Source organism: Bubalus kerabau, chromosome 5, assembly GCF_029407905.1.
Source record: "Bubalus kerabau isolate K-KA32 ecotype Philippines breed swamp buffalo chromosome 5, PCC_UOA_SB_1v2, whole genome shotgun sequence".
Taxonomy (NCBI): Eukaryota; Metazoa; Chordata; class Mammalia; order Artiodactyla; family Bovidae; genus Bubalus; species Bubalus kerabau.
The window spans coordinates 20000280-20026683 of NC_073628.1; the positions used below are offsets into that span (position 1 = coordinate 20000280).

General features: G+C 47.4%; 1 protein-coding gene across 7 annotated transcripts in view; it reads left to right on the top strand.

Moving 5' to 3' along the window:
• Positions 1-26404, top strand: part of ETS1 (ETS proto-oncogene 1, transcription factor) — a 138549-nt gene that overhangs the window by 73418 nt on the left and 38727 nt on the right. Inside the window, exon 1 of one of the 7 annotated variants that reach the window (XM_055581201.1) lies at positions 13309-16402. The exons of 4 other annotated variants lie outside the window; for them this stretch is intronic. Coding sequence is in view for 2 of the 3 variants with exons in the window: in XM_055581199.1 (XP_055437174.1) it covers positions 16824-16866 (43 nt within the window). In the remaining variant the exon portion in view is untranslated. Of the gene's footprint in view, positions 1-13308; positions 16403-16664; positions 16867-26404 lie in introns of those variants that run through there. 2 more of the 7 variants (XM_055581199.1, XM_055581200.1) reach the window with 2 other exon arrangements.

Consider the following 26404-nt stretch of genomic DNA (forward strand, 5'->3'; position numbering starts at 1 on the left):
CTTTGCTACGGCTGCAGCGGGAAGCAGCTCCTGTCTGGCGGGGGTGGGGTCTGCTCTGGAGGAAGGTGATGTAGTCTGAGGGTCCATGGTCCCAGCTGCGTCCCCAGGGCTGACTGAGCCTGTGAGCTGAGCCAGAGCTGCTTTATCTCAGCTGCCCTTCTCAGAGTACTGCTCTGGGCGTAAACAGTTGCCTCCTGCAGCAGGAATGCGTTCTGCTCAAAGCCACCCCGGTGAGGCCCCAGTCTCCTGTTTGTACCCAGGGAGGGGCCCAGTCCTTGGCTGCTGGGTGCTCAGGGATAGGGGTCTGGCCTTCCTACAGGGCTGGCTGCCTGGGGATCCCAGCTGCTCTGGCTTCCCCAGGTCCAGGAAACTGCGAGTATGTGCTGGGGTGTGGTGAGCGTAGGCTGCTGGCCTTTCAATGGCAGTGGAGGAATGGCGCCTGTATACAGCTGTTATCTGAAAATCAAGTTCTTGATGTTATTGCTGCATTTTGGGTCTGACCCAGGTGCCCTTTTCTTTCAGGAGCAGGGACCTTAGATCAGCGTGCAAGTTTGGTGGAAAAACTGATAAGAGGGCAGAGTTGATCTATGTGTACTTGTGTAGGCATCTCTCATCTCGTTTTTATCTAGTTCTTTTTTTCTTTTCTGTTAGTTGTTGGATGCCAGCTTACTAATATGCCAAGAATCTCATTCTTTTATGGCATCTCTAATAGCTGAGTATTATTCCTGTCTCCCAGATGAAGCATCTGTGAGGCTAAGCAGTGTGCCCACAGCCACACAGTGGGTGAGTGGAGTTTAGATTTAAGTCCAGCTGTATTTCATGCCAGAGCTCACCCTTCTCAAAAATATTTGGGTGTTTGTTTACTTTGGGGAGATACTAAGGTCTGTTTGTGCATATTGTTTACTATTTCACTTCTTGCTAGGTCCTGATCCCATAGCATTTTGCAGTTTGACATGTGACTTCGACCTCTTTGAGGTCGTCCCTGGAGTTACCATTGTGTTTCAAGTGGGGAAACTGATGCCCATTTGTGATGGCAGGTTTCTTTCCCAAGGTGACTTGGTGAGTAAGGGGCACAGTTAGAACCAGAAGCTGTTGTTCTCCAAACCCCTGGGCATTTCCATTTGGCCACACGCATTTTAAATCTTTTCTTGAATTGATGAGAACATGGTATAATAACATTCATCATTACTGCTACGGCTGCTAAAGATTAGCTGGAGGTAGAGATGTTAAGAGAACATTCTCTGCTCTCTTGCTAGAGAAATGTCACTGCATATTTTCTGTATGCTCAGTGGATCGCCTGTCCACAGTCGGCTAATTACTGAGCTTTGAGTAGGTGGCACAGATTACGATGACACGGGATCTGGAAAATTTGCCCAGCTTTCCATGATGCAGACACTGGACAAACTTGAAGTAGGATGGTAGGTTAGTTCTTTCTTAAGAAGTTAAAAAAGAAAAAGGTGAGTTACCCCACAGACTTCCAGACGAATATGTAGTTCTCCTCTAGGGGCAGGCTGAACCTTGGACTTTGAGAAATACACTTTATTTATTATTTTTTTTTTTTACTTACTCTAAGGAGTTTGGGAAAGAATTCCTGTCCAACCTCTGTTTCGCTAGGTTGAAATATATGCACAATTGCTTTGGTCTTCTGAGTCTCAGTTTACCCTTTTTTAGCAAATGAAGTCCATTTTAATGACGAGCAGGAATTTCAGGTAGCCAGAGGAACACGTCAAGATAAAAAACAAAAAAGAACACTTTGCCACAACACACAGTAGGAGAGGCAAAGAACTGTGCCAAAGGGACGTACAAGATTTACATTTTCCATTTTCTTCCCCATTAGTTTCCACTTGGGACGGGGTTCTTTGGTCTGGCACTAAGTATATATACACTTGGAGTTGACTGAAGTTATATGAGATTGTCCCCTTAAAACAAAGTGTTGTTCCTTAGCAATAAAAATAAGTGATCTCCCCCTCCCTGATTTGGTCATTCTGGAAGCCAGAGCATTCCAAGACCAGGTACTACGCGGGGAAAATAGCACCTTGGCATGTTGCTGTTTCCTTGAGAGAGAGTTTAATCCTAAATGGCCAGCAGTGTCCTGGCCAGGGTTTGGGGCAAGGTCTGGATTCTCAGGGAAGAGGAGTGGGCAATGGATGTAGAGCCTGGTATACCTGATTGTAGCAAACAATAGGGTTATTTGGCATTTTTGAACTTGGGTGCTTTTTCAGTCTTGTCAGGAAGATTTAGTCTTGCAAAGCAAATGTTCGTGTGACTGTCGGGGTGTCACAGCTTGCAAATGGGGTGCAGGCCTCCACTTCTGAGTCATTTTGGTTAGACCTACGGAATCCTCGGTCATCCCTTTTCCTGGTTGAGCATTTTCTGTGCTGACGGCCAGACAGGTGTACCCAGATAGGGGCTCATCCCCTTCTACCTTTTACTGCCTGGCATGAGAGTCAGGACACCTGATTTGCTCTGAGCTGCCGGGTTGAGCCTCCTGTCTGTGTTAGCTATCAGCTCCGCATTCCCTGGAAGCAGGGCGTTCCTGGGGAGCAAGCTGCCTTTGCTTGGAGAGACTGGGAGCATTAATGAGCTCACGTTTACAGACTCCGGAGGCATGGGTGATGCAAGGAACACTATTAAATCACTAGAAGAGTTGATACAGCGTGGCCATGGTGAATACCTAGGAACTCTCTGAGGGTGAATCGTGTGTGTGTACAGGAAATGCATCCTTGATTTCACATCAGATCACGAGGTCAGTCTTAGACCTGCCTTGCCTCCTAATGGGAACCAAACATGCTGCCAGATGCTTGTTTTTGGTCTCTGTATGTATCTGCGCCTCAGTTTGGGGGCCTGAGAGAAGTGAAACTAACAGTTCTACAGTACCTACTATGTGCCAGACCCTTGTAAAATGTTTGCACAAATAGCTACTTTCTTTAAATAATCCTAGAAAGTTGGTATTTTATTTTTATTTTTTAAAAATGTTTCTTAAAAATTGTTTTTATTGAAGTATGGCTGGTATACAATATTATATAAGTTACGGGTGCACAGCATAGTGATTCATAATTTTTCAAGGTCAAAAGTCATTGATAATTATAAAAGGTGGGCTATATGCCCTGTGTACAGTATCTCCTCATCCCTTGTTTTATACATAAGAGTTTGTACCAAGATTGGTGGTTTAACCTCCCTTATGAAGGTAAGAAATGGAGCTCCAGAAAGGCTGTCATAATTTCCCCAAGTCACACATTTAAACTTAGATCTTCTTAATTACAAAGTTCTACCAACTTAGAATCTGTTTGGAGAGAAAATTTCCTAACATTCTCATCAAAGGCTTTGATTCTTGACGCATCCTTCTCAGCCGTGTGCTCTTTTGGGCTCCTCATTAAGCTCAGGCTAAGGAAGAAAACATCCAATCTATCTATAAATATAGACCACTGGGCTGTGAAATAGAGAGGAAGCCAAAAACATAGTGCCCATCCCTTCCATGTGCAATTTCAAAAGTGGACAAATGAAACGTGGGTCCCTAAATTTACTGAACCTGTATAAGGAGAGATGGGGCATCGGCCTCCACTTTCCAGATTGGAAAACCAAGGAATAAAGATAGCCCCCCACCCTGTGTTTGAGAATCCACCAGGCAGCGGATATTCAGAGGCACACGTCTAACTCTTAAGTGCACTTGATGCAACAGGAATGTTTGTAGAAAAATAAACACATGCATGGAAGGAATCAGTATACATGATGGACCTAGCATTCACCTCTGATTCAGCTGGAGATTTTTTTTTTTTAATTATCTCTTTATTTCTGGATTTCTGAAGGCCTCTCTTAGGGAAGCCTTGTGGCTTTTCCATGGCCTCACCTGTGATGGATGGGCTGATAGGAGAAATGTGAAAAGTCCAGGCTGGCTGCAGTGTCTCTGAAGGGTTTGCAGAGCTGGATAATCAAAACAGCAGTTTCATGTTTTAGATGAGTTGGGGTCCTGGCAACTTGTTTCTGGCTTCACAGGGTCGGGTCAAGCCTGTGTTGCTCACAGGCATTGACTGCAGACAGCAAGGGGAGACCAAGGGTGAGTCCAGTGTCCCGGGCCCCCAGCCACCTGCTTTGTAAGAAAAGACTATCAGTGTTTTTATGGGCAAACCAGTTTCAAGGAATTAGTGTTTGAATTTCCAAAAGATGGTGCACGATACACAGGAGACCCCTCCCACACAAATAACCCCACAAATCTATTTGAGAGTCTTCTTCAAATTCCTGTTCTAATGGAGTCTACATGCAGTCCACCCTTTCAGTCATGGGTGTTCGATTCTTATATTCATCAGATGGTCTGTTTATGCGGAAGGTTTCTTAGCATCATCTTAAGATATAGATGCATTCTCTTCCCATTTGGTAGAGGAGACCTGATCGTTGCAGGGGAGGGACCTATCATTGGTTGGCTCCACAGAAAGTCGTCTTCATCCGTGAATCCCACAGCCTCTCACTCATGATGTTGGTTGTGATGTGGTTTCTCCCTGCAGCCACTGCCCTGCCCTGGAAAGAGCAGGGTTTGGAGGTGAGACAGCCCTGTGCTTAAATTTTCTGCTTGCTAATGTGCCCTTAGGGAAAGTATTTAACTTCCCGGAGCCTTTCTTTTATAAACCTTACAAAGGAGGTCATCCTAAGGAGCTTTCAGGGCTCTTGTAAGGGTTTGAGAGAATTCCTGTAGGATACCTGTCCGCTGACACAGGGTCTCGTGAATGGTGGTGTTATCCTCGGTCTCAGGCTGCCGTGTCCGTACAGATGTTCTTTGCTGACAATGCTGTTGCTACTTCGGTGGTTGTTAGGACTGTGGTTACTGTGAACCTGGTTACAGAAAATTTTCCACTCGACACCCCCATAACCGAGGAGGGCCAGACCAGTGCCTGCGGCTGCTGGTATGTTTTCTTTCTCTCACGCACACTTAACCAAACTTGAGCCAGGCCTCAGGTCCCACGAGTCCAGCTCTAAAGCAGCGTGTTCAGGCCCTGGCCAGGTCAGCGGGGCCGGTTCTTGGAATTGTCGTTATCAGGATATTGAATTATTTTAATTGTCCTCCTCCTCTTTCCTGGGAGTGACCTAAGTATGTGAGGTTTAGGAGGAAACCTCTACAAACCTGTCAGTGTAGGTGGCCCGGAGTAGAACTGCCTCCTCCAGGCTGCCCTCCGGGGGTGAGCCTGCTGCTGGGAAGGGCCAGGTCAGTGAATCCACTTGGCAGCCTCCTAAAGCTAATAAGCATCAGATCAGAAAAAGCCCACTGGCCGTGCTTTCTTCTCCATACCCTGAGTCCCCACTGTCCCCCAGCAAATGCCCAGCAGACCTCACCCCTCTGCCAGTTCTAGCAGGCTTTTCCACTAAAGCGCTTTGCCCCTGTAGATGCCTTCAGTACCCTGCACCTCTGGAGTCTGCCCGTGCCAATTGTCATGGTTGATTTACAGGCAGAATCTGGCAGCTGGAAGAGGGATCCTGTGTCTTTAAACAGCTGGGCTGCAGTGTGTTTAAATGTGCTTGCTAAGCCAGTGACTAATTCAGTATATTATAAAGCAGCAATGAGCAGGCTGCCAGGGCAGGGCTGGATCCAACTGGAGCGGTGTGTAAGGCTCAGAGAGTTATTTCTTGAATTTCGCCACCCCACCAGTCTCTGGAGCAGACTGGACTTCTCATCTGTCTGTCCCCTGCACCAGAGTCGGCTCTTGCGTTCTCCGGGTTCCCATGCTGCTCCTGCCCCCTCCCTCCCCTCCTGGCTCCCTCCCTCTAGTCAGTCCCTGGGTCAGTTTATTTACTCGTCCGAGGGTGGAGCTGAGGGTGGAGCGGAGCGGTGCGCAATCTGAGTCAGGGTCCCGGGAACCAATCAGAATTGCTCTGGGGCATTCCAGGGGCCCAAACTCAAGATCCCTCCTGGAAAAGAATTTTCCAAAAGGTCCCTTTTGGTCACAAGTGTTGTGACTGCATCTCTTTTGGTTCGGGAGTTGGTCCCGTGTTTGTTTGCCTGAAGCCTTTTCTGTCTGCCTTTCCTTTTCTCACCCTCCTACCCTTCCTGGGATTGGGAGAGAAACCTCCAGAAAGAGCCAGTCTGATGGAGACTTCCTTCTCCTAAAAGCCTTAAATGTAGAAATGTACAAATGCTCCTGTCACCTTCAATGAGCACTCAGGCAGCCTCTTCTGGAGACAGCTTGGGGTGAGGGGAACTTGGGGGGATCTCTGCTTGTCTCCTGGAGTCCATGGCCTCTCTCTTGGTCCTTGTGTAAATGCTCCCAGGAGTTGTAGACCCCAGATGTCCGCCTCCCGAGTGTCTCCCCTGTCTCCCGAGTGTCTCCCCTGTCTCCCGTGAGGCCCGTCTGCCGTCTCCTGAGGCTTTCCTGGGGCTGAGGTCACATCCATGTCTTGTCCCTCTCATGGATGCCACCCACCCGGCTGTGGCCCTTGACACATTGGCCCCCTCTCCTTCGTCAAACCCTACACTCTGGACGTCAGCACCTCTTCCCTGCTGCTTCTGGAACCCAGCCTGTTACTTGGCCTCTGTTATCCCCACAGCTCGTCCTGAGCAGTAAGTGTGGAGCTGCTGTCTGTGTGCTTCTGTGGGGTTTGTTTATCCCACTAGAGGGAAGCTCCCGGGGCAGGGTGCCTATCTCCCTGTCCCCGAGGTATTCCCACTGCAGGGAAACTCCCGGGGCAGGGTCCCTGTCTCCCCATCATCGAGTTATTCCCACTGCTTGGCTCATAGCAGGCAGATTGCTAGCTCTTTGAAAAATACTGTTTTTTAAATTGAGATGTAATTCGCTTAATATGAAATTCTCCATGTGCAAGTATACAGTTCAGGGGGTTTTATTCCATTCACAGAGTTGTGCAGCTGTTACCGATCACTGACTCTGGGACGTTTCCATCACCCTGATAGAAGCCCCAGTGACTCTTTTGGAATAAAGGTGTGCTGGCTAGGCTGTCCAGCAGGGCCCAGGGGACGTGGACCCCCGTCTCCTGTTGAGAGCCCCTGCTGTTCTTCTCTGATGCTGCGAGCGAGCACGCAGCCACGCGCCCGGGAGAGCTGCGGGCTCGCCGGCTGTGGCTCCGCCAGGCAGGGAGCTGGTGTCTGGGCAGATAGTGAGCCCTTTCACTAGCGGCAGGGCTGTTCGTTGTCCGACTTGGGGCTGTGGTGGCTGCAGTTTCCTAATGGCTTCCTGATGCGGCCGAGCCACTTACCAGGAGCGGATGAAGGCTGCGCATCCCTCGTCCCACTTCCATCTGTCTCTGTCCCACCTGAGGCCTCGGACGGAGACCAGCTTCTGCTCCCTCCCTTCGCATTGATCCTGGCTCCTCTGCTCTCCATCCATTGGCCTATTGGGCCCATCGATCTGGAGATGGAGGTCTGCCTGGCGACTTTTCAACCTCTTGGGTTTGCCCCGAGAGAGGCCTCAGAGGTTGTCTGCTCCGGGCCGACGTGGGCCTCCAGGGCCACCGAGGGGCTGTCAGAATGCCCCGGGCTGGGTGTTTGGGGCCTCATTCTAAAAGGAGAGAAAAAAAAAATGGAGGTTACAAGAGACCACAGCACAACCCTTAGCTCTCTGCACTCTGAGTGCATTTTCCGTTAGAAAGCGACCTGCTTGTATCGCTCCGGGTCCTGGCCTTTTTGAGTTGGACCTATGGCCTCATTAATTAGATGCATCAGGTTCAACATTCAGGCTGAACGCCCCTGATTTTATGCTCTGCCTTTTCAGTGGGGATTGGTTGTGGCGTCTCAACGCTGTCCACCATGCCTTCCTTCCTGTACCACCGGGACTGGAATGGATCCAGTGGTGATCTCTTTATTCGGTGCTTTTTAGAAGGAGGTCACTGGATCACTGAAGTTAACTGCCACCTTCACTCTTTCTGGATTGATAGGAATAGGACTGCAAATTTTAGAACCGTTGGGCATAGAGGTTTGGTGTAGCTGAAGTTGGGTTTTGGAGATTCTTGCTTTGTGGTCCCAGGCATTCAGCTGAGATCCCTGCTGGAAGGGAGATCTTTTCCAGGGGAGTCTGACCATTGTGGTTGAAAACATAACATGGAGGAAGAGCTGATCCCGTCAGGGGCAGGTTATATCCCAAGTCACATCTATTATACCTTTGGGTGGCTTGTTCCTCTGTGGTCAGCGTAAACCTGGGGAGGAGGAGAGTTTGTTGAGAATGATGACCAGGGCTTGTTAGCAGCAAAGAGGAGAGAGGCTGTCTCCCTCCCAATCTACTGTGAAAAGGGAACAGAGCAGAGGATGGAAAATACTGGCCAGGGAGCCAGGAGGTCTAGAATTAGTAACCACGTGACCATGTCACCTTCCTGAGCTTTGTTTTCCCCGGGTGATGTCGGAAGGCCCCTCTAAACCCGGCATGTTCTGGAAACTGGGTCTTGTGGACCTCCTGACCAGTGCCTGTGCTCACCCGCCCCTGATGTCTCCGACAGCTTCCTTTCATTCATCTTATAATTACGTTGAGTTCCCTGGAAGGGAGAACATCCCTCCAAGGGCTTGTTAAAGCTTTATAGCGAATTCTGTGAATTCCTCTTGGCCCTTTTTGTTCCTGGATGAGCTGTGAGCATCAGATAACCACAGGGAGGGCAACAGAGAGGAAACAGAGGCGAGGAAAAGTGTGAAGCCACCAGTAGGGTGCACAGGGTGCCTGTTCCTGCCTAAGGCTGTGGAGAAGGCCAAAGCAGAATAGATCTCAGGGCCGAAATTCTAGATCAGGAATAAACAGACCTGGGAGCAGCCTGAGATGCTGGGTTTAACAGGGAACCTGGTGGTTTAGGGAGAGGGCCCAGATTTCCTTAAAGCTCTCTCTCAGGCTCCTAAGTACCTTCTTAGCAGCTCAGGAAACCTGAGCCGGGACGCTGAGATTAGTCCCTAAACCCCTTAAAGCAACAAGATTTCTGATTCCTCATTAGGGACAGACATTTGGATTTCCTGAGCTGACTGGGGCCATTATTTCATGAGTGGTTGAACATTATAAAGCCTGATGCTGTGAATTCCAGATGCTCCACGCTAGGCTCTCACATTGGTTTGGGGTGCATTTAGCTAACTGCCACCTTCACTCTTTCTGGATCAATAGGAATGTGCATTTTGGTGGCTTTAGCAGGCGTTTTGGAAGACTGTGATAGGTCCAGAGAAGGGCTGTCTCACACGCTTGCCAGATACACTGTGGGTGGGAAGTTCTGCCTGTTCTCTGATATCAGTCTCTTCAGGGTGGGAACAGGCGCTTCTCTGCCTTCTTCCTCTTCCTGCCACGTGGCTCCCACGTGGTTCTCTTGAATGACCCTGGGATGATTCAGCAGGGCCCTTGGAGGAGGAGTTTCCCTTGTGGTTCAGCTGGTAAAGAATCCGCTTGCAATGCAGGAGACCTGGGGTTTGATCCCTGGGTTGGGACGATCCCTGGAGAAGGGAAAGGCTACCCACTCTAATATTCTGGCCTGAAGAATTCCATGGACTGGATAGTCCATGGGGTCACAAAGAGTTAGACACAATTGAGCGACTTTCACACTTTGGAGAGGGGGATGATAACTTAGCCTGCTGGGAGCAGGAGTGGGGAGGAGTCAAATAAGCACTGTTTGAGGTTCTGGACCAGGTTCAGTGACCCCAGCACCCTCTTAGTTTAGTTTAGTGCATTTTAGGGGGTCAGATATTTCACCTCGGTTTCAGTCTCCACCATATGCTTAGGACAGAAATGTTTGCATGTCATGGCCTTGTAGGTGGTGTTGGTATTTCAAGTTCATGAGACCACTCTACAGATGGTCTGACTTGAACGTCTGGACCCCTGCACTTTTAAAAAAAAAGTATCACTTCCTTTATTTTGGGCTCCTAAAGTCAAAAGGAAGATTAGAACTAATACTCAGTTTATCATAGATGTTTACTATGCTCAATGCAATAACGCGCCTGGTACTTTTGAAGTCAACAGAGAGAATGTGGGCCAGGGAAGGAACCCAGTACATGACTTCTAACCATTCTGTGGTTATAGTGGCCCCAGCCCTGAGCACACTGACCCTAGCCCTGGGCGCTACTTGCCTGCTCTGTGCTTAAGCTTTAAAATGATAAGACATTTAAGTGCCTACCTCCAGCTCCCTCTCCCTGCGGTGACCTTGTTGTTGTCGTTTAGTCGCCAAGTCATGTTCAACTCTTTTGCGACCCCGTGGACTGTAGCCCATGGAGCCAGGGTCCTCTGTCCAATGGGATTTCCCAGGCAAGAATACTGGAGTGGGTTGCCATTCCCTTCTCCAGGGGATCTTCTTGACCCAGGGGTTGAACCTGTGTCTCCTTCACTGGGAGGTGGGTTCTTTACCTCTGAGCCACCAAGGAAGCCCCACGGTGACACTACTTAGGATATTCTCAATGAAACACCATGAGCTATTTAAATGAAAGGAAAACAGTCTTATTCAGCTTCCTTTCTACCTGTTGGTTTTTCAGGAGCAAGGAGGTTGGTGGCAAGAACTTGGAGGCATGAGTGGAGGAGGTTTTCCTTGGAGCGGGGTGCATCTAGATGAATCCGTGGCAACATGAATTCTTGCCTTTGGGATGTTCCATCTTTGCATATAGGATTCAGAAGGCTGTAGGGCTGGACTGGATCCAAGGGAGCAGTTACCGATTCTGTGGGTTACAGGAGAGCTGCTGACAGGACTCACTCTTGGGTCTCCATGCCTCCCTCCCTGGCCCAGATTCGGCTGGTTTTCTTCAGTCTGGTGTCTGTCACAGGCTTATACCACCATGGCTGGTCCTTGTTAGAAAGCCTCTTGAAGGATTAAGACTGTAAGTAACACAGATGGGAAGGATTAAAATTGTCACTCCAAAGTTCTGTCAGAGCTGAAGATGGCATTTCCAGAAAAGAGAGAAACTGTTCAAAGAGGATGAAGCAAAGGGCAGTCTGAGGCTTTTGTTGAGACATGGGGTACACATACCCATGAAGATCAGCCCTCAACTTCTTAATGCTCCGAAGAATTGAGGAGGGAGCTTTGCCTTGGAGAATCTCTCTTAGGAGGACTCCAGCCAGGTGTGGTGAGCAGGCCTGTCGGGGCTGTCATCTTAGGAACGGTAGAGCTGACTGTCCAGTGGCCAGGCTTCCTGGGGCATCCTCCCCACTTCCCTTCCTTGTTCTGGGCTGGGCTGAGCGGCAGTTGCAGTCTGGACCCACCCCTTCTCCACATGGCTGTGTTTTTAGCAGTAGGCACGCACACTTCTTCACTTGGCTAAAGAGAGCCTTTAGGCTAAGAAGGAACTACTCTGCGAGCAAAAAAAAAAAAAAAAAAAACCGGAGCCTATTTCTAAGCAGGCAGCGTTCTCAGTGACCTCATCTTCCTCCCAGCCCAGATCCAGTTGGAGCTGCGCGCACAGGGCAGAAATCCAGTTCCTCCTGTCTGGGACTCACAGTGGCAGATAAAAATAGACCAAGACTTTGTCTGCAGCCATTGTTCTCTAAGTGCCCATTGTTTCTGGAAGCAGAGTGGCTGGAGCACTGGAGTCTTAGGCTCTGCTCTCTCTCTCTCCTTCTTTCCCTCCCGCTCCTGTCTCTCCCCCCACCGCCTTCCTCCCATTTTCCATCTTTCTTTCATTGTGCAGGTGTCTGAGTTCCAGCTTCTGCATTTCCTCAGCCGCCTTTGCCCATGTCTGGAGCTCCCCAATGGGTAGATACACAGAGTCCACTGAAGATTTTGTCCAGCTCTTTCTGTTATATATTTGTGGCCAGAATGAGTACCTGTGGATCCAGTGACAGTAAAGGCAAGAGGATGTGTAATTGGTTGAGCAGCTAGACCCAAAGGGTGTTTGATCAGCGCATCAGCATCAAACTGGCGTTATCTCTGGTGTTATGCTATGGGTCACAGAACTTGGTTGTTGACTTTTCAACATTTATACTGGGGGCTCAGATGAGAGAAGGATGCAGAAAGTCTACTTAATAAATTTCAAATGGGGCAACTCGAATAGGATGAGGACAGATTCATGGTCTAAAAAAGAGCTCTGTGTATGGAAATGTGCATCTGAACAAGGTGAAGTTTAGAATGGATAAACGTAATCTTTGCCTGAGGTTAATAAGACTTAGTCAACAGGTGCAGGGCCTTCTCAGGTGACGCTAGTGATAAAGAACCTCCCTGCTAGTGCAGGAGACTAAAGAGACGTGGGTTCGACCCGTGAGTCGGGAAGATTCCCCTGGAGAAGGGAATGGGGTCACAAAGAGTCGGACACAACTGAAGCGACTTAACATACAGGCATGCAACAGGTGCGGAACTGGCTCAACCTCGGAACCTATGGAGGAGGTCTCGCAGGGCACTTGGAGCAGTTTTTGCAGTGTGGCCTTTAGAATGATTGAGGTTGGTCTGCACCAACAGAATTGCAGGAGTAGGCTGGCCATCTCCATGTTCTCATTTGTCTCCTGAGAAGTCTGGTTCCCCCCGGGAATGTTTGCGATGCTCTAAAGGGACGTGGGCATACAGGAAGGCCTCCGGTGGGGCCATGGCCAAACCAGGACATCACCAGTGGATGAAGGAGCCAAGGAATTTTAATGCCTGAGTGGAACTGATGACACAGGCGTGAGTAAAAGTACTGAAAAGCTGATAGATGAAAAAAGATGAAAATTCTTCTGTGTCATTTCAACCAACAGTGCTCAGGCCAGTGGGTGGACATAAAAAGGCAGATTTTAAACTCAGTGTGTACATGTGTTTTAAAATAATTACTGCAGTCCTAAAGTGAAATGCAATGGCTCAAAAAGTGTGGAGTGGCTGAATGTTGTAAGTGAGGACCACCGTGGGCCTTTCTAGGGAGTATGGCCACCCTGCTCCGGGTCCTGCCTTTCTCTGCTTGTTGTTACTCATTGCAGATAAGCCTTTGTGGGTGGGAAGCTTGGGGGTGATGCACACAGAGCATATTGCCTCAGTGCCTGTGGTTGTCATTTTGAGAACGGTTGGCATTTTCAGACCATTTGTCTCTGCACTGGGAAAATGGACTTAGATATTCTTATTTTTTCATTGTGGTTTCACTGGGTTGAAAACAGACAGTTGCACTGTGTGAATGTCTAGGAGTATGCTTTTCCCTTCTCTGTCCAGATTTATTTATTAAAAGAAAAACACATCTGCATAAAAAAGCCTTAGAACACAGGAAGAATGTCCACTTTGTTTTTCTTTCTGCAGCACCGAGACATGTGGGGTTTTAGCTTCCTCCGAGGGGTTTTTGAAGACTGGCTTTCATCTCCAACAAGGCTTTTTTTTTCCCATTGGAAAAAAACAGCCCCCCCCCTTTTTTTTGGTTTGAAAATGTATTTATATAATGTATAAATAAATAAGAAAGACAAGAGAGAATTTCCTTTCAAAATTTATGGAAAAATGCTGCTTTTTGAACATCATTAATTGGGAGTAAGTCTCTGATTCTTCCCAGCCCAGTTCCACTCAGCCATCTGTCCCTTTATTCTGGTTTAAAATGTTTCAATATTGGCTTCTCCTGCTTTTCCCTTTCTTTCCCTCTGTTCCCTTCTCCACCATCCATCCTTCCCCATCTTCACGGCCCACTCTGTCTCTCCTCTCCTCTCCCAGCTCCTCCCTGTCTGCCCCCTGCCCCCCACTCCTCCTGCCTTGCTCCCCAGCCCCTCTTCCTTCTGCTTTGCCCGGGTAGCTCTCAGTGACCAGAGCCCTCACTGGAATAAGCCTGTCTCTGTGTTTGTTTCCTGCGTGGGAGGGAGAGGCCGGCCTTGAGAAAACAGTTCAAAAGTGCAGAAAAACTCTACCTCTTCCAGCCTAAATAAATGGGCCCCACTCCGTTTGTTTGTCCAGATTTTTCCTTTGCCCACGGAGAAAACTGCCCGTCTTCCACCTTGACCAGCCCAGTCTTCCGGTGATGCTCAGATAGCCCCTCTGTGCCCGTCTTTCCCCCAGACCACGTATAGAGAAGTCTCGAGCCTCTGACTTGGGGTTCTGGGTGGGATGGGTCTTGGAGACTCAAGCTCTGGTGTTGCAGCTTCTGTCATCCGAGTGGCCCAGGAATTGAGGCACTTCCAGAAAGAACTTCCTCTGTAATGAGAATGATGGAGAAAATGAAAGGAGATGTTCTTATGTCCATCATGTCTGCCTCTCCTGCTTTTAACTCTTATTAATAGGTGGAAAGTACCCAGCTTTTATGTCTGAACGTTGGAGTCTGAGTGCTGGTGAAGTCACTCAACTGGCCTGGTCACCTTGGTTCAGTCACTTAAGGACCCTTTGTGAGCCTCCACCCCCTCACCTATGTAATGCAGAGAATACTGAACACTTGATTGTTTTCAGGCTCATAGTAGCATAGGAAAGAATACATTTTCCAAAATGTAAACCTCTTCTCAGATAGCAGCACCGAAAATGATGGGTGGGAATCAGGTGATGTGGAAATGAATCGGGCAGCCTGAGGAGCCAGCATCTCAAGGGCCTCACAGAGTGGAGCATCAAAGGGTCATGTGTCAACTCCAAGAGCGGAAGCTGGGACAATAGCGAGATGTAGGATGTCAGATATTTTCCATAGTCTTCTTGAGTGGGGTTATGCTTTGCCACATTGTTGCCGAAGCCTTCTGACTTTGTCGTGAGTATTTTATTTGGTTGAAGGCAGGGCAGGAGTTTGCCCTGGCCCAGAAGTCTAAGATAGGTAAGAACTAGTGGGGTGCACACACCATGTGAAAGTGAAGCCAAAGTGTTAGTCACTCAGTCACATCTGACTCTTTGCGACCCCATGGACTGTAGCCTGCCAGCCTCCTCTGTCCGTGGAATTCTCCAGGCAAGAACACTTGGGGTTATGGTTCCCTTCGCCAAGGGATCTTCTTGATCCAGGGATGAAACCCAGGTCTCCTGCTTTGCAGGCAGATTCTTTACCCTCTGAGCCACCAGAGAAGCCCTGTGTTGCACCAGTCTGGCTGGCTGCAAACTTTGGAGCTCAAAGGGCCCAATGAGGGCTTTCCTCCTGAGTAATATGGAGACCCCGCCTCAGTGTTTTCCATGACAAAAGGAGTGACTCTATTCTGAGACGTTTAGGACTTATAAAATGCCTGGTGTGGAGTCAAGTGTAATTGTCTATATAGAAAATGATTTGAAATCTGTGATCTGCTCTGTAAATGGTTTTGAATGATTGTTTAGGAAATGTATTCTTTAAAGTAGGGTTCCCTGGTGGCTCAGATGGTAAAGAATCTGGCTGCAATGCAGGAGGCCTGGGTTAGGCAGCCTTCCTTCTATGCAGGAATCTTAATCTCAATAATGAAAACATTCTTTTAAATTGTGAGCATGCTATTCATTTAAGGGCACATGCATGACTCGGGTAAAATGCAGTTTGGGTTCTGGCAAATGACAAACACGGAAAAAAGTTTTGAGCACAAGATTAGTTTTGTTTTGTGCCTTACTGACTCTAAGCTGGCATTCTTAGGAAGTTTTTAAAACCAAAAGATGTCTTAGGTCTTCTGGCTCCTGGAGCTGTGAGGTGTTGTCATGGCAAAATACATAGATGATGATCGCTACAAAAAAGTATTTCCCCCGAGCAGATTGGAAGATGCAAAATAGGGAAGGGGTTTTTTGAGATAAAGATTCAGGGGGGTGTCAATTTCCATGTATATCTCAGAATCTGATTTTTGCATTCATTTTCTCAGTTGCTTGGTTGTACTTGGGGAAATCTCTAGGTTCCTTGTCCTAGCTGCCTCTCTAAGCTTTGGGAAATAAAATTGTGTGTGTGTGTACTTAGTTGCTCAGTCATGTCTGACTCTTTGCAACCCCATAGACTGTAGCTGCCAGGCTCCATTGTCCATGGGGATTCTTCAGGCGACAATACTGGAGTGGGTTGCCATGCCCTTCTCCAGGGTATCTTTCCAACCCAGCGATTGAACCCAGGTCTTCTACATTACAGGCAGATTCTTTACCATCTGAACCATATGTGTATATATACATGTTTTTCTATTTTACAAGACCGTTTCTATTTTACCATATATGTGTATATATATATGTCTTTCTATTTTACAAGACATGTTTCAGTTCAAGAAGTCACCGATAATTTATTGAGCACTTACTGGGCTTTGCGCACCCAATGGCTCAGTGGTAAAGAATCCATCTGCCAATGCAGGAGGCGCAGGTGTGATTCCTGGGTTGAGATGATCACCTGGAGAAGGAAATGGCAGCCTACTCGGATATATTTGCTTGGAGAATTCCATGGACAGAAAAGCCTGGTGGGCTACAGCCCATGAAGTCACAAAGAGTTGGAGAGGACTGAGCGACTAAACAACAACAGGCTTTGGAATTTTCACACGTTTACTTTACTCCTTGCTGCCAGGCGGGTAGAGAATCCTAACTAGTAAAGGATGCTCTTGAGCTCTTAGTGATCCCTGAGGCCTGTCCCAGGCCCCCTCTCTCTCCAGGGCTGCTGGAGAAAGCACAGAATCAGGAGCCGTTCCAGCAGGGCACGCTCATTCAGGTATTTCTCCTTTCAGGTCCTGTGCCCAGTGTTTGGGGTAGGCGATCTGAACTGTGCTAAGTAAGGAAAGAGCAAGAAAACGGAGCTGCGGGACCCAGGGGATGGTTCAGCTTTCTGGCCCAGCTCCTGGAGCGGAAGTGCCTCTCTGGGTTTCCCTGAACACCTGGGATTGATTTGGGGTTTGCTTCAACATGGAAGCATTTGCTGAGGTGGAGGACGGAGAAGGGGAGTGGGGGTGCGGGGGGAAATAAATCCAGTGATTAAAAATAGCTTGTGTGTGTCAGGTGCCTGAACGAATTGGGGAACACGCCTGCAGTCCCTTTTGTCTGGCAGGTCTGAGCTCCGTGCTGCCGAATTACAACCGCTTTCATTTGTCTTTCCTGCTCTCCTACCATGTAATGGTCAAGGGCTCATTGGAACCATGTGTGAGTCTGGTGAGTCACCAGATCCTCAGGACTTCAGCGGTAATCATGTGTTAAAACTCCTTTTGGGGGATGAGGAGGGTGGGGGTGGACGAGGGGAGAAGGGAGGGACTGAAGTCACTTCCTACAGATGTTCTGATGCTCGGCTGTCTCTGCAGCCTTGGTTCCCAGGCCGGGCTTCCCCGGTGCAGTCTGCAGGCTGCTTCACCTCTCCGAGGACCAGCCCTCCTGTCCTAGGATAGCATCTCTGCGAGAAAAGGCATCGACCTTTGGGGTTGCCCCACCACACCCTAGCAGTGTGCAGTATTTCCCGAGGCGGCAGGACAGGCTTCCAGTTTTGTTCAGTCAGGTCATTGGAGGATGAATTGGGAATTTTCTGTGCAGCTGCTTTCTTCTTCCTTCCCTTTTTTTTTTTTTTTTTTAAAAAAACTAGTTGGTGACTTCGAGGGCGTTGGTAAAAGCCCAGTTGGTTTTTTTTCTAACTGATAAGGAAAATCTGTTTTGGGGACAGGGTGTCCCATTGTTTGGGACAGTGATGGACTGCCTGGTTGGGATCGTCGGCCCATCCCGGGACACACCGAGCTCTTCTTGCTTTTTGCTGGAGCCAGGAATCCTGCCTGTCTCTCATTGCTTTGTCACTTCATTAGGCTTGTGAAAATGGGGCCGAGGGACAGAGGAGTGACATGGTTCCCTTCTTTGCATTAACCTCAGCCAGCAGCTTTGTGGATTCTACTGACTCCCTCATCAGGAAGTCCTGGCTTGCCAAGTTTCTAGAGCCTGTAACAATTAGGAGTGTAGGACCAAGGGGACCCTTCCTTCCTAGCTCCAACCCATCCTTCCATCAATGAGAGAGAGTTTGAACAACATACTTTGTTCAAGTCTTCTGAGATATTAGCATCTCGATAGGGTAAGTTTTCTTAGGGGCCAATAAGGATTTTCCAGGGACAAGTAACTCCAGAGACAGTCACTAGCCACGGCTATTTTGCTGTCTCTGTTGACCTGAAGGACTAAAGGCGCCTCCTCTGTTGTTCCAGGCAGCCTGACATCTGCCCTTTGGGTGCTGGCCAGAATCCTCAGCCTTTTCTGCCCACTCCTAGACACTCCTAGTAAGTTCGTGAGGACATAAGCAGTCAGGAAGGATTATCTCTGCAGTCTTCTGCTTGGAGGACAGGGGGGTGGAAAGGGTAATAGCTGACCACTGAGCTTTCTAGTCATCCCTCTCTGATCCAGCTTCATCACTCTCCAGATCATGGTCAGGTTGCTTTTTAAAAGAAGCCCTGTGGTTCTAGTGGGCCAATGATGAAATGTAGACCTGGATTTAAGCACTGTGGAAAGTAATCTGAAGCCTTCTTTTCTTTTTCTGTGAGCTTATCTGTTTCTTGTAAGCTTTCATAGTATGATCCTCCTTTATCTCAGAAATATCCTCGTGACAATAAAATATTTGTGGGTGAAATGGCATGTTGCCTAGGATTAGCCTTACAGTTCTCCTGTGTGTGTGTGTGTGTGTAGGGGAGATGAAGTAAAAACTGATAGTGTTGATGGATTTTAAATACGAATTTATTACACTATTCTCTCTGCCTTGGTCTATGTTTAAAAATAAACCATAGGGGCTTCCCTAATGGCTCATTGATAAAGAATTTGCCTGCCACAATGGCAGGAGACATGGGTTCTATCCCTGTCTGGGAAGATCCCACATGCCTTGGAGCAACTAAAGCCCGTAAGCCACAACTTCTGAGCCCACGCGCCCTCGAGCCCATGCTTCACAACAAGAGAAGCCGCTGCAATGAGAAGCCTGTGCACCGCGCCTGGAGAGTAGCCCCTGCGTGGCACAGCTAGAGAAAAGCAATGAAGACCCAGCACAGCCAAAAATAAATAAAAAAATTTTTAAAATTAAACCCTATGAGGGGTAGACACTACCTATCCACAGACCTCTTTTGAGCAGTGCGTCGGTTGAGTGACTTTACCCAGTGTGATTATACTAGTGGGAAAACTGAGAACCCATAGATTCTGACCAACAAGCCAAGGCAAGCCCGGTGCATGCCCTACTGTGTCTGTTCTCCCTGCCTTACAAATCTTCTCTTACCACTTGTGACAATTGTCCTTTCTTCTTCTCCAGTTGAATGAGGTTTCTTCTTGGTCCTTTCACTTTAAGAAACCTATTTCAACCAGACTTTATGTAACGAATTAACCTTATATTATGTGCACAGTTGCACATCAGGGTGACTTGGGGTGAGTGCAGACAGGGAAGGAGGCCAGGTTGTCGTCTATCCTGTGTCACTTTGTATGAAAGGAAGGAAGCCTCACAACCCTTAGTTCCAAGAAAGGACAGGATTACAGACAGTTCTGTAAATAGCTTTTAATTATGTCTTTATGGGGTGAGCCATGCGAAATCTTGGATTTCTTTGATCTGGGAATGGTTTTATTTAATTGTTTTTGAGCTTTTATTGGTGTGTAGTTGACTTACACTGCTGTGTTGATTTCTGCTGTGCAGCTGAATGAATCAGTTATGCATATAGTTACATCCACGCTTCTCTAGATTCTTTTCCCGTATAGGTCATTACACAGTATTGGTAGTAGAGTTCCCTGTGCTATATAGTAGGTCCTTATTAGTAAGCTGCTTTATATATAGTAGTGTCTCTATGTCAATCCCAGTCTCCTAGTTTACTCCCCTCCCCAGAGTTTTTTTTTTTTTTTTTTTTTACACTTGCTTATGCCTCAGCTTGCAGGCTGTTAGTCCCTGATCAAGGATTGAACCTAGGTCCTTGGTGGTAAAAGCAGAGTTTCTAACCACTGCCTCAATGTATCAGATTTTCAAATTGAGGAATAAAAGTCCCATTTGCTTTGTCTTAGCTGCAGAAATTTATCTCTTGGATTTCTGATTTCTCTTGGATTTCTGGAGCAACTAAAGCCTATGAGCCACAACTACTGAGCCCACGCTCATTCCAATTTCCAGCAGCAGCAGAACAGAATGAAAAGACTGTAGATGTGAGTTGAAAGATGAGAGTTTAAGCCAAGTTCTTGATCTCTCGCAGTCCTGGTTTTCTCATCTGTGAAGTGGAGGTCCTGTAATACTTTCCTAGCCCTGCTCCTCCTCACCCTACCCCTACCCCACGCCACTTCATGTGGTGAGGATATTGGGGAAAGGTCTTGGTGGACTGTAGTAGTTTTCAGATGTAAGGCGTATCATTCATTCTCAGTGTTTCTCTCCTGCTGCTATTGATGGGGACAGTACCCACCTCCCATGGGTGGTGTAGTCATGGTAATCCACCATGCTCTGGCCAGTCCAGTGGCTGCATACGAATGGAACATGCACCTTGGATTTCTAATCATCACCTAACCCTCGGGTCCCAGATGTTCCCATCTTCCTGCCATTTATGTGAGGAGGGGGAGAGGAGGAACCTCTCAGGTCAGCAAGGCCATTTGTCTTGAACTTCTGGAATCAATGCCACTTGAAGCTTAGAGTCTGGGTACCATTGTTGATAGGAGCCATTCAGTTTCAAACAACTTTAAAAAATGATATGAAAAGTCAAGTGAGTTGGGTTCTTGCCATTGAGCAGGCCTTAACTTTGAGTTCCATATGAGTGAATTGAAACCCTTGTTTTGCATTTGACTTAAAACATCCTTGAGGTGTGTAAGCTTTTGTTTAGGACGAGGTCACAGTGATCGACAAGCAGAAACATGGGTGATTCTTATAAACATTAACTCAGATTTGGGGTCCTAGGGAATATTCCCTGGGTCAGAAAGAAGGCTGAACACTGAAGAACTGATGCTTTCAAACTGTGGTGCCGGAGAAGACTCAGCACCTTGAAAGTCCCTTGGACAGCAGGGAGATCAAACCAGTCAATCCTAAAGGAAATCAGTCCTGAATATTCATTGGAAGAACAGAAGCTGAAGCTCCAATACTTTGGCCACCTAATGTGAAGAGCCGGCTCATTGGAAAAGACCTTGATGCTGAGAAAGATCGAGGGCAGGAGAAGGAGATGACAAATATGAGATGGTTGGATGGCATCATCGCCTCAATGGACATGAGTTTGAGCAAATTCCAGGAGATTATGTAGGACAGGGAAGCCTGGCCTGCTGCAGTCCATGGACTTGCAGAGTTGGACAAAACTTAGTGACTGAACAACAGCAGAAATCTAATATACTTGTAATATGGTTGTTTCATAAGTATATTTAGAGTCTCCACTCTATCATCTTCCTATATATTTCCAGGTCAAGCATTTAACATTTTGAGACAAATGTGTTATTGCAATTTAAGATTTTGCCATTGGAGAAGGAGATGGTAACCCACTCCAGCATTCTTGCCTGGAGAATTCCATGGACAGAAAAGCCTGGCAGGCTGTAGCCCATGGGGTTGCCAAGAGGTGGACACAACTAAGCAACTAACACACATTGCAGTTATTGGGCTTCCTTGGTGACTTAGTGGTAAAGAGTCTGCCTGCCAATTCAGGGGACAGGAGTTTGATCCTTGGGTCAGGAAGATCCCCCAGAGAAGGAAATGTCAGCCCACTCCAGTATTCTTGCCTGGGAAATCCCACGGACAGAGCCTGGTGGCCTGCAGGCCATGAGATCGCAAACAGTCAAACACGACTTAGTGACTAAACAACCACCCACCACAATTACAATGAACAGCACAGAGGCAGTTTTAGTGCTTGTCCATAAAATACATTAGTTAACTTCTGTGGAGCCTCGATTACTTTCTAGGTGCTATTGCTAACATTAGAAATATTTTTGGTTCCTAATGCAAATGTATTGTAATAGGTAATGAGACAAAGTATGGTAAGCATAACAAAGGTGCCTGCTTGGGCTAAACCATGTCACCTTCTCCACCTGTGTGATGATTTCTTTATTGTTTTTGGTGATTATCATTGACAGAACTGGCACGGACATAAATGAGCAACTTAGAGGACTTTTTTGCATTCATAATCTACACGATAAGAGTTTAATATTTTAAATTAATATCCTCTTTTGAATGTGATTATTCATCATCATTTAAATGGAACCCCTGTGCTACTGAAAAATGCAATCCTGCCTGATTGTCCATTCCCTTACAGAGGAGTTTAGATTTTTTTTTTTAACCCCAAATTCTACACTTTTAAGAAAATAGATGAAGCTCTGACATTCCTGTCTGAGTCCTTTGGGCCCAAGGACTGTGATACGCCTTCCTCCGAGCTCATCAAGGGCAGGTGTCCCGAATGTGTGGGGTTGACTTTCCCCAGCTGGGCTGTGAGCACCTTTTCAAGAGATCTGGCACTTTGAATCCCCACCCAGAGGCGCAGCCCTTGAGTGCCGTGCAGCTGCAGCTGATGGCATGTAGATCAGGCTTTTGAAGATGGCATCAAGGTGGGCAGGCACAAGTAAGTGTAGCTGCTTCCCTTGGAGAGAATTAAGCCAGAACCCAGAAGTGCCAGCTCCCAGACAGGAAGCAGAAACCTGTGTGGGGTGTTGTCAGCCTAGAGGCGTGCACATCATTCTGGCACCTGACTGCCCAGGCTTTCCTGTTGAGAAGTTCCTGGGGCCTTCTTGCCAGTCTCATCCTTCAGTTCCAGTTCACAGAATCATCACTGCCCATCCATTTGGCCTGGCTCTCATCTTCCACATGTGCAGTCCTGGCCAGTTTCTGCCATCCGTAGAGTCCTTTTCATCGAGTTATAAATCCAGTGGCAGGAACAGACACACACAACAGAACCCACACAGTTCAAGTTCATGGATTCGTGTTGGATGGCGGCAAAGGGAAGGAGAGTCGATTTGTATTCGGAAGACAGTGAATTCATCCAGCCTTTGTTGATTGAATCCTGTGTTTCAGTCAGAAGCCATACTCTTGGTTAAATAAAGAGTCCTTTTCTCTGAATCAAACTGACTTCCACTCTGAGGGGAGACTTCCTGGACCTGTCCCATAGCTGTTCTGGGGCGAGGAGAGAGGGGATGGGGGGAGGCACTAATGTCTTTCTTGGTGACTCATTTGATGATTACTCCATTGTTCAAAGGGCTGGATGTTATGTAATCAACATTTTATCCCCTCCCCCCACTTTTCCCCCTGTAACAATCTGGGATTTTCCATCATTTTGTCAGTCTTCCTGGAGGCATGTTGATTTTTCCACTAGGTTTTTTTGGGCATGGCCCAAAGCAACCCAAACTCTCTGCTCCCTGGAACTTCAGATCCCCCTCGGTGCAGGGCCTGGGAGAACCACGGCTGTGAACCCTCCTGGTTCTTCCAGGGCAAGAGGGCTGACACTGGGCGGTTTCCTGACAACCTGGCTCAGAGCAAACTCTGGGAAAGTGCTGCCTGCCCTTTTTTCTCGCCTCACAATTTCCATTCATTTTGACGTTCAGAAGCAATAGACTTGCTTCTTTTTTCAGAGGTCATCAGTTGTCATTTTTTTGTCCCTCCTCTATGTTTCCATTTTATCCAGCCAGTAACACATTGTGTATATCCAGGGAACTTTTTGGACTTCCCAGGTGGCTCTAGTGGTAAAGAACTTGCCTGCCAATGCAGGAGACCTAAGAGTCGCAGGTTTGATCCCTGCATGGGGAAGATCCCCTGGAGGAGGGCATGGCAACCCCCTCCAGTATTCTTGCCTGGAGAATCCCATGGACAGAGGAGCTTGGTGGGCTATAGCCCATGGAGTCACAAGGACAGAACTGAAGTGACTTAGCCCACTGGGAACTTTTTAACCAGACAGGTTTTAGAGATGGCTGGTGGAGGAACTTCTCAGTGGCCCTGCCTGGAACTCAGCCATTTTATGTCTGTTTCACGTGAAACATGGGGGAGTAGGAGGGCTTCTGTAAAGGACTGCAGTGAAGTGCGTTGATGTCTGAAGGTCACAGGACAGCTCGTAGGAATCCTCAAGTCATTTCTTTTTCGCTTTTTGTTGGAAATTGTGCCTGAGGTGGATTTGGAGGACTTTTAACTTGAACCATAGCTACATGTCTTGGCTTTGAACATGATCTGCAAGTACAAGAGGGATTGGCTACAGCAGAGATGAAGGTACATGCGACAGTAGCAGAGGACCCATGGGTGACTCTACAGATGTTGCATCTCACTCCTCTCCTCCACCTACATAAATCAGGTTTACAGCTGTTGTCTGCTCTATGCACTTCACATCTGCCCACTTGAATTTTTCTGCAGAGCCACCTTCCTAGGCAAAGCCACCATCATCTCTCACCACAACTAATGCAAGAGCTTTTTAACAAGTCTTCCTTCACCCATTCAGAAATACTTCCTAAACCATATGGGGCAGCTAAGAAAGAGTTTTTTCCCCCATTTTTAAAAATTGTGGTAAAAATGAATATAACATAAAACTTAAACCAACTCAACCATTTTTAAGTTACAGTTTGTGTGCCCATGCTAAGTCACTTCATTTGTGTCTGATTCTTTGAGACCCCATGGACTGTAGCCCGCCAGGCTCCTTTGGCCATGGCATTCTCCAGGTGAGAATGCTAAAGTGGGTTGCCGTGCCCTCTTCCAAGGGATCTTCCGACCAAGGGATCAAACCCGTGTCTCTTATGTCTCTTGCATTGGCAGGCAGGTTCTTTATCAGTAGCACCATCTGGGAAGCCTAAATTCCAGTTTAGTGGAATTAAATACATCCATGTTGCCATCACCATCATACACCTCCAGAACTGTTTTCATCCATAGAACTGAAACTCTGTTCCCAAGACACAACTCCCTGCCCCCTCCACCCCGTTCCCTCCTCCTTCCAGTCCCTGGCAGCTGCTTGCTGACTCTATAAATTTGTACCTCATATAATCTGTCTTTTTCATGACTGACTTATTTCATTTACCATAATGGGAAGTCTCATCCATGTTGCAATGTGTGTTAGAATTTCCTTCCTTTCTAAGGCGGAATGATATATTGCATTATATGTATATACTATTGGTGCATTTTGCTTATCCTGTCATCTGTTGATGGACAGTTGACAGCCTCCACATTTTCGTTCTTGTGAATAACGCTGCTATGAACATAGGTATACAAATATCTCTTCAAGACTCTGCTGTCAACTTTTCTAGGTATATGGTGGTTTAGTCGCTAAGCTGTATCTGACTCCTGCAACCCTATGGACTGTAGCCTGCCAGGCTCCTCTGTCCATGGGATTCTCTAGGCAGAAATACTGGAGTGGGTTGCCATTTCCATCTCCAGGGGATCTTCCTCACCCAGGAATTGAACTTGAGTCTCCTTCACTGCAGGCAGATACTTTACTGACTGAGTTACGAGGGATATAGAAAATGCCTAAAACTTGACAAAAAAAGGCAAATAACTCTATTTAAAATGATCAAAATGCTTGAATAGACATTTCTCCAAAGAAGATACACAAACGGCCAGTAAGTGGATGGAAAGATGCTCAACATCATTAGTCATGAAGGAAATGCACATCAGAACTACAGTGTGATACCACTTGGCGTGTATTAGGATGGCTGCTGAGGGCTGGCAGGGAGGCGGGACTGCGCACTATGCTGTTGTTCAGTCACTCAGTCGTGTCTGACTGTCTGTGACCCCATGGGCTGTAGCCTGCCAGGCTCCTCTGTGCATGGAATTCTCCAGGCAAGAATACTGGAATGGGTTGTCATTTCCTCCTCCAGGGAGTCTTCCACACCCAAGGATTGAACCTGTAACTCTTGCGTCTCCTGCACTGGCAGGTGGCTTCTTTACCACCAGGCCACCTGGGAAGCCCGATGTGCACTGTGGTGACAGGGTAAAATCCTACAGCCACTGGGAGGAAAACAGGATGGCAGCTCCTTGAAAAATGAAAAATAGAATTATCATAGGGACTACCCTGGTGGTCCAGTGATAAAGACTCTGTACTTCCAATGCATGGGGAGCAGGTTCAATCCCTGGTTGGGAAACTAAGATCCCACGTGCTGTGCAGTGAGACAGAAAAAAAAAAAAAAAAAAGAATTACTGCAAGGTGATCTTCTCCAGACAAAATATAATCATGTCATTCCTCTGCAGGAAACCCTCAGTGCCTTTCTGTCTTACTTAGGACACAGTTATAAATTCCTGCACACCCTCCTCACTTACTTTTCTGCCTCCTTTCAAGCTGCTATCCCCCATCACTGTGCCGCAGCTGCACTGACCGTTTCGATACTAAAGCAACCGAGGTTCTCTTCGCCCATCTCAGAATCTTCAGCTATGCTATTCCCTTCACTTAGGATCTCAGTCCTCTAATATCAGTGCTCATAAGGGTTACCTGGATTCTGTGTTGAAAATGGATTTCCGGGCTCCGTCCCCTCAGAGGTTGTAATTCAGGAGGTCTGTGTGGGGCTGAGTTCCCAGGTGATGCTGGTCTGGGGACCACACGTTCAGAACCACTGGTCTGAAATAATTTTCTTGATTATCCTTCAGATCTCAGGTCAAACATCTGTCTTCTGAAGGAGGCTTTTGCTGATTCCTCCAGACCTAAAGGGCACTATTATGGGTTAACACTTCATCTCCTACTCCTGTGAAGCCCTTGTTGACGTATTTGAAGTTTAATTGTGCAAATAGATTTTTACTAACTGATTTCCCTGCTGGAACCTGATACCAAGCTCCATCAGGGTGGGAATCATTTCTGTCTTGTTCACTGTTCTTTCTCTAATCTCT